This window comes from Passer montanus, unplaced genomic scaffold (genome assembly GCF_014805655.1).
Source record: "Passer montanus isolate IOZ18808 unplaced genomic scaffold, ASM1480565v1 scaffold20, whole genome shotgun sequence".
Taxonomy (NCBI): domain Eukaryota; kingdom Metazoa; phylum Chordata; class Aves; order Passeriformes; family Passeridae; genus Passer; species Passer montanus.
The window spans coordinates 721,516-738,360 of NW_024366592.1; the positions used below are offsets into that span (position 1 = coordinate 721,516).

The 16,845-nt window shown below is 38.5% G+C and overlaps 1 protein-coding gene across 1 annotated transcript in view; it reads right to left on the minus strand.

Moving 5' to 3' along the window:
* The window catches only part of PIK3C2G (phosphatidylinositol-4-phosphate 3-kinase catalytic subunit type 2 gamma), a 247,493-nt gene that overhangs the window by 160,914 nt on the left and 69,734 nt on the right, over positions 1 to 16,845 (minus strand). Inside the window, exons 9-12 of the mRNA XM_039708330.1 lie at positions 15,781 to 15,892; positions 8,630 to 8,732; positions 5,173 to 5,243; positions 1,310 to 1,373 (exon numbers count right to left, since the gene is read on the minus strand). Coding sequence (XP_039564264.1) covers positions 1,310 to 1,373; positions 5,173 to 5,243; positions 8,630 to 8,732; positions 15,781 to 15,892 — 350 coding nt within the window. The remainder of the gene's footprint in view (positions 1 to 1,309; positions 1,374 to 5,172; positions 5,244 to 8,629; positions 8,733 to 15,780; positions 15,893 to 16,845) is intronic.

The window sequence follows — 16,845 nt, forward strand, 5'->3', positions numbered from 1 at the left end:
TTTCCAAATGGTTATGACTGCATCACATTTTATACACTAAACACTTCCCTTTGAGATGATGCATACAAAGGAAAATTCAGCAAATACCTGCACAGTATCAGACTTAGAGCTTTACTTTTTAGCCAGGCACAGTTCAACAGCCTCTAAATTTGTGGTTTGCATTTTGAAAAAAGCATCAAAGATTTACACAAAATGTAAAATGTTTGTATATAGCTATATTATGTATTTATAAGTGTTATATATTATTGATATATATGTATTCATGTATGTGTGTGTATGTTTAGATGGATTTCTATATATGTGTGTATATGTATTATTCTTTATTTATAAATGTTATATATTATTGATATAGATGTATTCATGTATGTGTGTGTATGTTTAGATGGATGTGTGTATATATACAAAATTTGTATGCAAATGCATGTTTTTTGGCTCTTCAAAATAGAAATAATAATGCATCAAGAACATCCACAGGGATTAAATCCTGAACCTAAATGTAGGTGACAGAGTTCTGAAGAAAAATACTCATCTTATGTTGTAACATATATTTCAAAGAAATGCATAACTTAGCATAATGAGTTCTAACTCTGGAAGGGATGCACTGGAATATTTCCATGCTACATCAGTATTCTTTGATTTTTATAAATCTTTTGTTCTTTCCAGTTTTAAACCCTAGAAAATCAGTTATCATGCCAACTTGAAAGTCAGATCAAATCAGTTATCATGCCGGCTTGGAAGTCAGATCAAATGAACATGTGGTTTCTTCCAAGGTATGGCTCAATTTGTCCTTTAGACATTTGTCCTTAAAACATTGGACAGCAGAGAAGATTTCCTAAAAGAGTTTTCCTTCAAGCATGTAGCATTCAATCGGCAGCCCACAATGCTTCAAGATAAAGCTCTTGGGAGTTTTGCTGGCTAAACTTAATCCTTCAAACTTGCTTGCATGTATATACTAAATATGTAAACATTAGGCTTGGGGGCTTGCAAAATCAGGGACAAATTTTGCAGATCCATATAATACATTATACTTCTACTTATTCCAAGTATTATATTGCCAACTCAAACAACTCTGGTTTTATTTACAAGTTCCTTGACACGTAGAAACAGTCACCTTTGATATTTTAAATTTGTAACACTTTCTTCCTAACCTCGGACCAAGTTTTATTAGGGGAATTTATATTCTTTCAAAGTCAGATTAAGCAGTCTTAATTAAAAGCCTTCCTTAATTGCATCTAAGACAGATTAATAATTAGATACCTTTCATGTAGAAGTTAATGCTTTTCTAGGGTAACAAACTGAGAACAAATACCTCATTTTGCAGCAGATATTCCACTTGACCTCTGTAGTTGATAATAACAGAGCCAAGGTTCTGCCTAGAAATCAGAAAAAAAGGAAACAACATCAAGTTAATAAGAATTAAATAAAGAGAACAGGTTTGGGTTTGTTTTTTGTTGGCATTTTTTTTCACATTCTAGACATTTGAAATAATTTCAAAGTGATTTTATATTAGTATAAAATAAAGCCAAGTGAGTATGTAGACATCATGCAATTGAACCTTCATGTTCCTTGGGTTTTGGTAGTCTTTTGCCACAAAGACTAGATGAAAAATCTATTTATACATAAGTATGAACATTTCCCAAGTTAAAGAACAAATAAGTGATTTGCTGTTTCAATGTCTTTTGAAATTCACTTCCTATTTATTTTACTCTTTATGGTTCAGCAAGTGCTTAAATATTACCTTAAAGAAGGATGGACTCAAGTACATGCTACATTCTTACAGCTAGGCTTGATCTTAAGGCTCTTTTCCAACTTAAATAATTTTATGATCCAATGCCTTCTGTCTCAATCACTTCACAGACTTAAGCTGTACAGCATCAGATAAAACATCTGCCCAAGATCTGGAAAATCCCAGCACTTCCAAAGCACAGGCTAAGTCCCAAGTACAAAATGTTATAAAACAGGACAGTGTTGATACATAACCCATGAAACTTAATTTGCAGGCAGTTCTCAAGTTGACATGCTCAAACTGTTCCAGCACCTGCATTTCCATAGCACTTCGTAAGCAGTAAAATTTGTTTTACTTCTGTAGAGAACTATTCACCACTCTGGTTCTATGCCTTTGTCATGCCATAGAAGCTGCCACAGAATTTGTTCAGGCAGATTTCTGAGTCTTAGCAAAGCTTCACTAAATTAATTAGGATTATGAAGAGGAGCATACACCTTTCTACACTAAACTCCTCTACTGATGCTTCAGCTGTAAATCTCACACTTTTAAAACCACAGGCTACAAGTGCCATCCCCAACAGATAACCACACTCAGATTTTTGCTTTTAAGATGCATTTGTATAATTTTCTGTGTTTCAAGCATTGTGAAATTCTTGCTGTTCTTTGCTTGTCAGCTGAAAGAAAACAAAAACAAGTGCCTGTGAGACCATTGCTAAGGCATCATCCTGGCAAGCCTCCTCTTTAGGGTCAAATCATCAGGAAAGGATAGGAAAACCTTAATTCCCAGTTTTACACCTTGCCTAGCCCACTGATTAGTAAAAAGGACACATCATTACCTTGATGGCCATCAGAGGTAGTTGGGGTTTGCACATGCTTATATGAAAAAGTGGAAATGGCAATTTAAATACTTCCTTTGCTGTTTGTTTAACTCTATCACTTTACTCCTGCCTTTTAAATTCTACTCTTATATCCCACACCAAATCTTTTATTAAGGTTCTTCCTCTTCAGAAGGCATAGAAGAAATTTCCCCCCACACTTCCATCCCCATTGTAGTCTGGTAGCTAAAAGTCCCAAAAGTATTTTGATTTATTTTTTTTTCAGAGCTTCAAAGCAAATCAACAATTTACAGAGTGACTGTGTGTGTCCTCATGTATTTTAGTTGGGCCAACTGAGCAATCAGAATTTAGAATTGCAACTGCAGCCCCAAGTACAAGTTTCATGGTACATGATTAGATTTTCATTATCTATATTGCATGGCAGAAAAAGGAGACTCATTGCACTGAAATAACCACACAGAATAGAGAAAAGTTAGGTGCCTTCCCTGTGCTGATACCACAGAGCATTTCCCTGCAAGTTTCATGGTACATGATTAGATTTTCATTATCTATATTGCATGGCAGGAAAAGGAGACACATTGCACTGAAATAACCACACAGAACAGAAAAGTTAGGTGGCCTTCCCTGTGCTGATACCACAGTGCATTTCCCCAGAGATGCCAACTATTCCCTTCCTCCTACAGGTAGTTTTGCCTTTACAGCTTTTTATTTCCAATCTGCACTGGCTTTATCTAGCCAGGCAGTTTGTATGTGGAGCAGCTGCCTGGAAATTCCTCCTGTAATCCTGTTAAATCATAGCTAATACAAGTTGTCACTCTGCTTAGACCGAGTCTTCAGGCGTAACATCTTTTTCAGAGCCTTGCCCAGCTCAAAACTACATCTGAACAGATGAGCTTGCCTTGTTGTCTTTTTCCATGGAGGTGAGCATGTTTATTAGCGTGGCTGGTCAAAATGCAGGTTAAAATGCAGAATAATTTCGTAAATTACAACACTAGTTCAGAAAATTAGCATATTTTCCATCAGTTTATTTTCCCCTGGAGAATTTTTGGCATAAAGTAGCCATAATTTTGCATCATTAATAGGAAACAAACCCAGCAAGTTGTAATGATGATTGAAATACCCCTACTAATGCTATCCTGACTCCTTGTCTGCCAGATAACTAATAATACCCATATCTTATCACACAGACATACTTCATACTTGTGCATCATTATAGCTGTGTATAAATACGGCAAGTCTAACCAACCCGTGAACATTTAGTACTTCTTTGATGTAAAGGACATCTTTTTTAGCTTTTAGCAAGTCAATATGGTGCAAGAGTTTTGAAAAGGAAATCAGAAAAGCACAGTCTTAGCTCCCAGCTGGTCTATATGGCAGGAGGATGACAAGTACATAGCATGGACTTGCAACTTTCATTTTTCAGTCTCCTGGCAGCAGCACCTACTATGGAGAAATGCTAGGTTCCCTTTCTAAAATGCTGTTTATCACCATTCTGTCTCACTAAACAGTGCCCAAAGCAAGCCTGAGCCCAGAGGGCTGTGGTGAATGGAATTGTTGGGAGCTGCTCCCATGTGATTGTCCTCAGAGCTGGGCCCCCCACGACAAGAAGGACATTGAGGTGCTGGAGAGTGTCCAGAAAAGGGAGCAGAGCTGGGGATGGGTCTGGAGCACAGCTCTAATGAGGACAGGGAGATGGGATTGCCTGGAGAAAAGGGACCCACAGCAAATGATCCTCTCCTGCAGACATCCTCTGTGCTGCTAAATTTCATACACTTGCCATCTGTAAAATACATGTCTTCTACTGAGATCTTTAGAGCAAGGACCAGAATGGAAATTTGAGCCATGCTCCTAGGAAGCCAGGTGGGTCCTCAGTAAGCACCAGGTACCCTCCTCAAACGAGTCACTACCCCTCTGTTCCCCTCATCTGCCAAATGACAGGTGTGTCATTTAAATCTACTATTGTTGGCAAAGTACTTTATAACACAGTGATGAAAAACACTGCAAAAAGTGTCAACAGTTTCTTTACCTAAAATTAGAATTTATCTAAATGGAATATAATTAAAAATTAATGAGGAATCTATCTCATTTTGTGTTTGTCCATCACAGACTGGCTTTACAATCACCTTCATTTTGACTGCCAAGTTAAAGGATCATCATAGTTGGTCTCCATTAAAAAATAAAATACAAAAAATTTTAAAAAGGTCTAAAGATCACTGAACTGTGAATATATAGTTCTAATGAACAGCAAACCTACTGCTTTTACAATATTTAATGTCAAAAATTCTCTAACAGCAACATACACATGAAGATTTTGACACCTTCAATCATGGGACTCTTTGGGAAAAAAATTGAAACCTTCAATGAAAACTTCAGTAATATGAAAAGGAGACAAATGGGAAAAACTACATGGATCCAAAAAACATTGATTTTTGCTAAGCAGCAACTAAGATCTGAAAAGAAAAAGTCTGAACTATTGAAATATTGAACCAATTGTCTTTCTTATTGGTATCATTCCTGTCCCCAGTAGTTCCCAGAATTGTCCTTTGATTCAAGGAAGCTTCCGACAAATATGAACAATTACAAACATAAATACTGCTGAAGAGCAGCTCACCGAATCAGTCTCCAGGCACAAGTGTCTTCCAAAAGCTCATTCACACAGAACCTTCTTTGGTCATCCGCACTCTGTGGAAGAGAGGTGAATGGTGAGCTATTACTCTGATAAAGAAGAATGTATATTGGAGATATTAACATGGTATTTTCCAAAGTCAGAATGTTCTCAGCCGTGTTCAGGATGTTTTGATCTGACATTTTATTTGGTGAATATTTTATGTTACACTGGCTGGCACTATACAGGTACCAGGGGGGCCAAGAGCATTCAGGAAAACAGGCCACCTGGATTTAGAAATAGAACTTTAAAGATTCAATGGGGGAACAGCATGTGCTTGAATTCAGGCAGGGAGAGTGGAGGCAGTGGGATATTCCAGTGCCCTGCCTACACGGCACACCTGAAGACGGCAGACAACATGGTCTAGGACATACATCAATTCTGCTTTGGTTTCACACTGAGGTAGGCCAGAGGGAGAGATGGTGCAGAGTTAGAGGTGAGCTGTGAGGGGAAGCATCACCCTGGGCAGCTGAGAGGCTTTGCCCCTTGAGGGATCTGGGTATTTCTTCCATCAGCTTTTGCTGTGCCAGGAAATAAGGTATTTTATTAAGTATGTCAGTAGCAAGTGGGTGTCCGAAGAAAACATCTTCAGTGGTGAAGATGGTCCCACTGGCAAATGGCTGTACAGAAAAAGCAGAGGACTTTAGGTCTTGTTTTGCCTCAGTCTTTAATGCTGCTGATAAACCTGGGGCTTCCCAATCCTCTCAGCTAGAGGAGCACAGCTACAGCAACAGTAGACACTGCATTGTAAGGGGTCATCTGCAGCAGCTCAATGTTCTTAAGTCATACAGAGCCTTCGTGGGATTCATCCCAGAGTACTAAAGGAAAAGAAAGAAGGGAAGAAGAAAAAGGAACACAGTTCAGAGGTGAAGTTCTCCTCAAGAGCACATAATTTCACAAAAATAAACAGTAGCTGGGTATGTGCATAAGTATTTGAGACAGCTGAAGAATCTTAAGCATCCCAAAGTTTCTGCCTATTTTGGTTTTTAAAAGCATAATTTTTGCATCTTTCTATATGAATTCTAGGGAAGGAAATTTTTTTCTTCAACCTGACTTTCAGTCTGTGACATTCCAATGCATTTTACAGACACGTTTTTTACCTAACAGCAGCAACAAAACTAACTGTGAGCTCAATGTAACCTACATCAGATCCTTGAATTCAGTGTGGCTTGAGCCGGTTTCAGTACACCTAAAGAAATGTACAGTATGAAGTCCAGAGTGAAACACTGCAGCTTTTAAGGCACTCTGCCTCCTCTCAGGTTTTTTTCCTGGTCCTGATGGACTTGCTGGCTGCAAGCAGAACCTCTCCTTTTTGTACCAGTGCTCTGTCATGAGCATGCCCTGGAGCTGGGGGAAAACTGTGTCTATGACTTATTCCACCTCAAGGGCTCCTCTTGCTCTTTGCTATTCTTAGTAACATGAAATAACTTCATGGCCTGAAGCTTTCAGAGCTGTGCCTGTCCCTGTAAAGGGGAGATCAATAATTCACTTTGAGATCTTAAAATGTCACCCTTCCCACTGAAACCCTAACTGAAGGGTCTACAAATTCTTTGAGATGCTGAATGTTTTCTAATGGCCTGAATTACACAATCCCTTTAGAAAGCCACAAATATTTAAATAATGGAAAAGTCTCCACCTTATCACAACAGGCCTCTGACTTCTCTCATCTATGATTATGCTCACAAGGTTAACTCTTAAATCATTATGTCTAGCAAAATACTAACACTTATATATATATGAAGAAAAAAAAGGGGGTTTTAAACTCTCAGGAAATATCACTTCCTGTCTGCTTTAGTTCAAAAATCCTTTTCTGGAAGCAAGTGAGGCTCTTGTTAGAAACCTGTAAGTATTCTTTGCTGGCTGTTCACTATGAAGATTAATGCTTTCCTGAGATGATCAGAATGTGGGGACATCTGAAATCCTGAAACTCTGAAGGAAATAGGATAGGCAGAGCATTCCCTAGAATTTCAGAGAGTGCTAAAGCTGATAAATCTAATGGCTTAAAAAACCTAAAATCTAATTAAAGGTCACCCAGTAACTGAAAGAACTGTGATTTTGTATAAAGACCCTGGCCAAATTTCTTGCTTGTAATTGCTCAGCTGAAGAAAATCCCCTGCTCTGAGTACTTCATAGTAGAGTGACAGCTTCCCACAAAAGCAAAGAAAGTATTCACTTTTTTTGTTTGTTTTACAAAGGAATTGTGAACATTTAGTTATTGGCCAAAGTTCAAAAAGTGTCTAGTTAAGAAAAAGAGGCACTTATTGCTTGTAAATATCCACTTAAATTATTAAGCATAATAGTAACTTGCATGTACAACTTGCATGTATTTTTAACTATGCAACCTGAATTCAGCAGTGCTATGTAAGGCAAGCACAAGTCATGAAGGCAGCCTTCAGGTACCCTTGGTGTAGAGTTGGGCTTCCTTATCACAGAAAAAGATTTGAAGTTTCCTAGGAGACTGCTCAACACATAATTAGGTTCCAGTTTTGAAGATCTATAGCAGATTCAGCAGTGTTATATAAGGTAAGCACAAGTCATGAAGGCAGCCTTCAGGTACCCTTGGTGTAGAGTTGGGCTTCCTTAGCATAGAAACAAGATTTGAAGTTTCCTAAGAGACTGCTCAACACATCATTGGGTTCCAGTTTTGAAGATCTATAGCAATAGACACTGACCTAGAGAAAGTAAATAACTTTTTTATCTATAAACCAGTTAAAATGCTAAACAGCTCTATCTTTAAATATTACACACACATACATATTTGACCTCATCATAGTTCTTTTTTAATTGTCCAGGTAAGACACTCTATTGAGCTTGATGTTTCACTTATGTTTTCTTCTGACAAAAGAGACATGAAAAAAAAGCCCTTACCCCTTTTTTTGCTAGACATCTGCCATGTGAGCCACACATGCCCCTTTTTCTGCTAGACATCTGCCTCTGAGCCACACATTGAGAGACTCAGGCTATTACCAGAGCCGTGCAAAGCAGGTAACTGACAATATCTGTGAACAGAGACAACTCACTGCCATGAACACTGCCCAGAGCAGAGCTGCTGCTGGACTGAAAACTTTGCGCTGGAAGTAAATCAAAAGTAAGAATTCTCTGACAACCTGAAATAAACTAGGATTCAATTCTGACAAAACTGATTTTTTTTTTTCCTGAAAAAGACCAAGGGTTACTTTTTCAGTCGTGTGTTTTCTACAGTTCTTCACTGGATGTAAGTACAGGAGCAAAGCACAAATGCTCCCCAGGACACTCCAAGTGCAGTTGAGCAATAATATATGCGTTCTCAGGAAAGCAAATAATCTCTCTTTGATTATTACAGCAGGTTGCTAAATAAAAGAAGTGGTGGAATTTCTTTCCTTCAGGGATCTGAAGGAAAGAGGAAGAAAAGAAGGTTACTTACTGTTCTAGCCAAGCTGTGCTCCAAATGACCAGCGTGGTGCAGGCGAAGCTGAATGCAGCTGCTTGCCTTGCGGAGACTTTCATGGCTTCCCAAAGTACAGTTGCTGCAGTTTGGGGGAAAACAACAAATAAATGGTTATTTCTGCTTGCCACTTCCTGCTTTTATCCTTGCTACCTCTCCTAAAAGCACTAGTAGTTTAAATTCTAAGTGCAAAGGAGACTGAATAATACAAACCCAGTTCTTGGCATCTGATTGGTGGAAATTGATGGTTCTGGCATGTTTTCTAGTAAAACAAATAATAATTGCTTAGTTGTGTCACTGATCATTAAGTTCTGAAAGAGAACAACAAGGACACAGAAAATATTCTTGACAAGCTGCACATGCTCCCAAACTTTGAGATTATTTATGCACATTCTTCAAAGCCAAACAATGCAGTATCCTGGTTATGGATGCAGAACGACTTGCAGTGTCTGACACCCAACTCAAAAATCAAATATCAGCTATAGGTCTGGAAACCACATCCATCAAAGCAGGTGACCTTTGGTTCTCAAGGAAGTCTAAGTTTTCACCCTGTGCAGCTCACACAGAGGTGGCAAAAGCAGAATTAATTTTTTCTTTGTCAAATCCTGTGCCAGCTAGGATCAGACTCACTCAGCTGGCATGGATCCTACAAACTAAGCTGCTGGTCAAAGATGATCCAGCAGCCCATGACAGGGGAATTCGTTAATCTTATTTGCCTCTTTGCATTTATCACTTTTGCCAACCTTTTCTATATTAGAACACAGCCTTGGTTTGTCACTCCTAAAATCACTTGGAACAAAAATAATTATTTTTTTCCCCTTCACATCTTGTTTTAAAGAGGTGAAATAATTCAAGAATATTTCAGGGTTGAGACAACCATCTTTTTACATTTGAAAAAAATCCTTTGGGATTAATGGGAAAACAACAATGATTTTTACAAAGGTAAACTCATCACCAAAACAAGTCAGTATGCATCATCAGTTACAACTTTGGTGTGTGTTGAATTAGATTCAGGAGGCTTTATTGAGCCTTCAACCACAGAAGCACAAAAAAGGATATTCCATATTTATACAGTTATAAAGCATGGCAAGTTGTTTCAGAACTCCCTGAGCCATGAAGGAAAGATGATTTTTATTTTTTTTTTTGGCTTAGAAATACGGTTTACATTTAAACCGAGTTTTCACCTAAAAGGGTTTTTGATAGAATGTCTGAATAAAAAGGGATGGATTTAGTTGAAAAAAAAAATAAACAAAACCAAAATGCTCACCCCTATGAATAAATCATGGAAAATGTGACTTAGATGAGACTCCTCTCTCACTCGGCAACAGAAGTCTTCAGCATAAATCAATGGATAAATCGAAATGCCATTCAGCACATTTACAGGGAACTTAAAAATCTTGTAAATGTTCTGCTCTCACACTACACTGTAGCTAAGTAAAATACAGACTCACCACTGAGGTTAAAAAAGTTCTAAATGTACATATAGGATTCTTTTTTTAAACAAACATATTAAACATCACAAGGGACAAACTCATTTCCATCTGACATAAATACCTGAAGCAAGGATCACCTTTGATAACACCTCTATGGAGCTGCAAAATTTCCAGATTTCAAGACAAAGTACAAGCATGAGAGTAGGAGAAGTGACCACGAGCACAGAAGTGAATCACCAGAACACAGTGAAATACACATAGTGGTGAAAAGCATATCCCTGTTACAGCCAAACCCTTCTCAAATCCCTTTCCAAAGCTCAAGTGGCCAATTCCCAGTTCCTGGGGCTGTACCAATGCATGTGTTCTCTTCTGCTCCTCCTCCTCCTCCTCCTCTCATCTCTGTGTTCTGCCTATCCACAGCTTTCCTGAAAGTTCTTCCTCTCCTCATTTCACCCAGTCGTGTTTGCCTCATCACTGAAATGATAAACTCTTTATCTCCTCTGGTTGAGGAGCACATTTAGTGCAGTGCAAGCTGCAGATGGTGCTCTGGGTGGTGGGAAAGGGCAGCAGCCCACAAACAGTCACAGACTCTTTTCACAATGAAGTGTGACTGCCAGAGAAACCCATAACTGGTCAGGCTGGGAAGTTTCCTTAACATTTTAGAACTGCTCCAACACGTTTTTTACTTAATGCCTCGCTATTACTCCTGCTCTTTTCATCCTGCCTCACCTCCAGCCCATGGACAGGAAAAATAACGAGAATATTAGAGACACCCATGAGTCCTGAGTCACCTTCTCCTGATTCCTCCAGGATTCCTGTTGCAATGCCAGTGACTGGAACTGGTACAGCTAGACAAATACAAAGGAGCTGTAACCTCCTGTGAAGTAACGATCTTGAACCACAGATATATAAAACTGTCTTTTCCAAGTATAATTTCTACATGTCACCGTGCTTCCAGGCAAAACAAGCAACAGCAAGAGAAACTTAATTTTGTTGTTATAACTGCTTTTACATTAGTGGTTTGTGTTAGCTTCTGCTGTGTCAAGCAGATACTATCCATCAGCAAAGTCTTTATTGACACAGCAAAGCTGCCTGAAACACTGCCAGCAGAAGTGGCCATGCAGTTGACTTAATGAATGGATTTAATTTGCACAAATACAAAGAGAAAAGTTTTGACAGATATTGTTACACAAGGGACTACACAAAATGGATTAATGCCTCAACAAAATAATGTGGAAACCTGGTCTAGATGAAAAGTGTGCTACAAGAAATAGAAGTTTAGCTTTGCCACAGATGGACAAAGTAGCTTTTAGCTGTACCCCAGGCAGATTTGCTACCATACCAGTACCACTGAGATAAAAATGATATATCCCCTTTGGAGGATAACATGATTATTGGTAACTGGTTTATAGCACTATGAGCTCTGTAAAGGAAACAAAAATGGACGTGTTACAACCTTGTTAACTCAGCATTTCTCCCCTTATATTTTTGCTGAAATTACATGGAGAACACAGCTCTGATGAGAATGCCATGAAAAGAAATGCAGTCTTTATCTTCAGGAGACATGGTAATGACCACTCCAAGTGACTTGCCTGTGGTCTCATAAAATATCCAAATATAAGAATGGAAAAATCCCCATCATTTGAGACTCCCTCACTGCTTGCTTCCCCACAGCAAAGTTCTCTAATGCGCTATAAGCTCCAAATCTTAATACAGTTCAATCAGACTATTTTTTTAAAGTAACTCAGCTAGTAGCATCTCTGAATGAGAAATTTAATCTGCAGTGACTGGAGAAAATTAAGTTTACTTTTCACAAAGAATATATTCATCCAAAGGTGCTTGCTTCTTATGATTTCAATCTGCATGATTATGTCTACATCAGTCTATAATTAATAGCTTAAACTTCACTTTGAGTGAAAACCAATTTTTATTTAGGTTTCAATTCCCAGAGAACAGAATTAGTAAGACAAAAAAATGTCATCAATAAGGTCACAGGCAAGCATGTTAGAAGAAAAGATAAGCATTTAGATTTTTCAATTCCATTCTCCTGCTCACTGTGGTGGCTGAACTGCAAAGCAATAAGGTAGCTGTGCAAATTATACCATGTGAGGGTGTGGATGGAACTTTAAATACTCTTGACACCTTGGAATAAAAGGATATTTAGAAATAAAGCTTATAGGAATTTTGGTACTACATTCCTTTGGCGATCTACATTACTGCAACCTAGTGCTAGTACACACATCAATAAAATAAAGAAATTTTTTTTAAACGTCCACATTCTTATATGCACTCATATGTTTTGTTTAATTAGGCTTTTCAGGATGACCTGAGATTATAGCCTGTTTTTCTAAAAATAGAGGATTGATTCATTGCTGACAGATGATGAGTAGGGGTTTTGACTAGCTGCTGGCATTAGGAGCCAGGAGTTGACACAAGGTGTTTAAGCACAATTAATTTTACTTTTATATAATATTTTTCATGAAAGGCATTATAAAATCATATTTAGGGGTAACCATTTTAAATCTAAGGCAAGATAGGAAAGTGTGAGAGCAAGATTTAAAGGTGGATTTAAGTTGGTTTGATAGGATAAAAAAGAAAACCTGCAGGTTGCAGCAAGGCCAGGTTTCCCACAGTAAAATGACCAGAAAAGAGATTCCAAATCAGAATTCTACAGATGGCTCTATTAATTTCAGACTGGCCTGCAGTCTATATGCTATCTTCTGATATCTTTAAAACTTGGGTGTTTGAAATCTGATGTTCCACTCATGAGTCAGGCAGGATGTGAGCCCAAGGGTCTGTGCGTAGGAAGGGAGTGATGGACGGTGAAATCTGCTGCTGCTGGGTGTAATGGTCATTAGCACAAAGGTGTTTTTAATTCCCCCTCTCTTTCAAAGCTAAATGGATTCTAAAAATCATCAAGTCTTTCAGGTGCTTCTGCAGGAGGTGGGGTGAAGTGCTCATTAATACAGTCCAACATAACAGTAAATGAAAGCTTTTGACAAACCCTGACAAAGCTGTCTGCTTCACTAAAGCACTCTGCTTGGGGAACAATTCATCAAATCACCTTCTTGGCTTCACTTTAGGTGGTTTTTTCTGGATTACAGTACAGCAGGAGCAGCAGAATATTTATTCCTTTTGCTGAGTTAGAGCTTGGGGAACTTCTGCTGGAATTCATCTGTGAACTGACTCCAAATATTCTTCTGGGGAAGAACTGTGCACCAAATGCATCAAATCACTCTTAGCAATATTGGGAGGAAACCAATTTGCACTTGAAGATAGCCCACACATAAGAAAAATTTCACCCTGAGGCAACTCCTCAGGCCCTGTTAAACTACCCAAGGGATCCTTAGGGTCTGAGGTTTCAAATTTCAGATCCATTGAAGAAGCAGAAGAAAGGGAGCTGAATTTAACAGCACAATATGGAATTACAAGCTGCTGAAGTTTTAGTGCAGCTCAGAGCTTACGGAATGACAGTGGAGGAGCAAAGTAAGAAAGCTGAGAACATTATTGACGTTGTTGCACTGCTAATGAGATGTGCAGAGATTCTACAAGTGCAGGAATTTAGAGTCTGCTATTGATGCATTCTCCCCAGTAATGAAAACAAAACTCCTCAGCACATACTGCACTGAGCTTGCCTTCAATACAAATTTCCATTTTTTAGCAATTTCTTTGAGATAAGAAGAGCATCCTGGAAAAAAAAAAAATAATTAAATCCCTGGTCCTCTTCTGTAACTAACAGGTCTGTGTATGACCTGGCTCTCTACTTGGTGTTCTAATGATTTACACAGCACTTTGCTGTTCCAGCTCCTGCTTTACAGAGATTGGAAGAGTGGGCTCAGAAATGTTGAAGAGGCAATCTTGGCATCTTTAGTTGCCAGATGTAATTCACTATGAACATATGAGCATTTGGCCTGTGAGCCTGTGTAAGGGTAGAAGTGCTGCAGATGGATACAGAGCAAAGCTAACTCACACTGTGTGACACTCGCTCTCACTACTGCCTTGCTTTCATTAATCAAACTGACTTGCTCTAGGCTACTTCAGGTAATTTTTACACTCGGCTGTAAATATGACTGCTTCTAAAGTCTTCCCTTTCAATTATAGACATATACTGTTTTGTCTAACACTCTTTACACCTCTAACAGATGAGCTGTGGTTCCTGCAGTGCCAGCACCACAGAACACTGCCAACCCTTCTGCTGAGAGCCACTGTCCACAAAGCCCAGCTGACAAGTGCCTCCACTTTAGCTGCTTCAACACAGAACCTGCTCACTTTGGCTGACACCTGAATTTAGGCTGCCACAGGGCAAAAAACAACTAGCTGAGTCCAGCAGTGCTTTCAACCACCACAAGAGCTTACCTGGATTAATGTGAATCAGAGCATTTATTTCCCTGCTTGTAAACTATGTGCATTCAGAAAGATCTGCTTGCATGTTTAATGTGGTTTTAACTTGCATTCAGCACCACAGTGCTGACTTCATTTGTTTTGTTACTACTGCAACTGCATATGAAGAAAAACCACCTGCTCTGCAGCTGCATAGTACTGCATAAATAAACATAATACATAATATCACTCTTGGGTGAATTCCCCCTTAGAGGAATTGCTTGTTAGACCCCTATGAGATAGTGGAGGTAGCAGCATCCTTGTATCACAGATGAGAAAGACCGAAAGGACAACAGAGTCAAACAAACAATTAAAAGCTGCACAAAGCTTCCATAAAAGAGGATTTGAATCCTTGCACTGCAGAACACAAGCACCACCTGTTTCAGGAGTTCCAGAAACTCCTGGAACACAACACCTGTTTCAGGAGTTCCAGAAACTACACATGTATCATTGTCACCACTAGAAATGAGGGGGTGGGACTGGAAAGACCGAAAGGACAACAGAGTCAAACAAACAATTAAAAGCTGCACAAAGCTTCCATAAAAGAGGATTTGAATCCTTGCACTGCAGAACACAAGCACCACGTGTTTCAGGAGTTCCAGAAACTACACATGCATCATTGTCACCACTAGAAATGAAGGGGTGGGACTATTTTCAGGCCAGGAACAATTCATTGCTCAGATAAACATCACTCTCAGAGGCTGTGAGATTTTAGAGGAGCAAGCAGTTGGCCATAGCTTAAAGTAGTCACAAGTTTCTTCATTATAAGCCAATATAGAACTTTCTAAAGCAATAGATAGTTGCCACAGAATTTATTTTGTTTTTCTGACCTATCTCAATATAGAACTTTCTAAAGCAATAGACAGTTGCCACAGAATTTATTTTGTTTTTCTAACCTATCACCTTGACTTCTGCTGCACTGTGGATACTTTTGTCCAATAGCCTCTGTCTCACATGCACACTGTTATAACTTCTAAACTCTTAGCTACTCTATTCAACCACACTCCTACATCATAAACCCTTCACCATGTTATCAGTACAGTTTCTCACTTGAGGCACATTTTCACAAAAATAGAAATATAAGTTTATGATTTTCCTGTTTAATATCTGTATATTTTTATAAATGCAATACAAAATACAATCTGCATATTGTATTTTTACATCAATTTAAGCTTTTTTTTAAGGCTGAAGAATAAATCAGTGTCTGTGGAAGTTTCTGTTTTTCTGATCCCTACACAGGTGGAGTGTTTGGAACCTGACACCCCACCTCTCCCCTTGGCTCTGTTGACATGGCTCGTGGCTTAATGAGGCACTTACTTTTGTAAGAATTCATCAGCCCCATGAACACTCAGAAGGCATTCCTCCCGGGCTGGGTATTGATTTGTGCAACGCAGGATCTCCACAATTAAGTCGTGAGTGATACAGCCAGCTGTAAATAAAGATAGCAAGGAAAATTAATAGTAGCTTGCTGGAGAATTGCAGGCTACATACTTGAGCAGAGAAAATAAGAGTTTTTTTTCTGTAATTCCTAGCAACTGCTGCAGACTAGCTCCATCAAGAGGAATTAGATCAAGGCACACTTTATTTTATTATTATTTTTTTAAATTCTACTTCAAATATTCTACCTGACATGGAATCCACATCCATTTAAAGGAAATTTGCTGGGCAGCTGGAAAGAAGAGATGAGCAATATTCCCAGGAGGAAAGGAAGAGACAAATGGAATACTTTTTTCTTTTTCATTTTCCTGATGAATATTTTGGTACATTTCCAATGATGCAAAAGTTGACTCTGTGGCCACTTATGACACAAAAAGGCACCAGAATGTTACTTGGTATTGTGTCTGCTATGCAAACCCTTTTTTGCCATGACAGGGAAATAAATTAATATTCAATGTATTTTATATCTGCAAAATATTATATTATTTAATAAACGTGTAGCCATGTAACAATATAAAAATATACATAATCCCTATAAATTAGGAAGTGCTTTGTCATTTTGTACAACCTGCTGCTCAGAAACACTTTAGAATTTTGAGAATTTTCTCATTCCACTTCAGTTTTTTTAAGCCATTTGCACACATGCCAATACGCTTCCCCTCTGTCCATTTCAGAAGAATTGCTCACAAATGGAAAAGAATAGTTGCATGATCTACAAATATGTCTGATAAATTTGGTCTTCCATTGAAGGGGATGGGAAAACTTCAGAGAACAGGTGGCATTTCCAGGGGAGGGGGTTATGACAAACAAAGCTGAAATAAAACAGAGTAGGTCACCATAGCTTGATTTTTGCTTTGGCTTGGTTTTCCTCAGGAAAAAAACAAATGTATGAATGGATTCAAAAGCTCCTTCTAAAAATGTTAGTTTTGTTTGCAAAATTTTTTT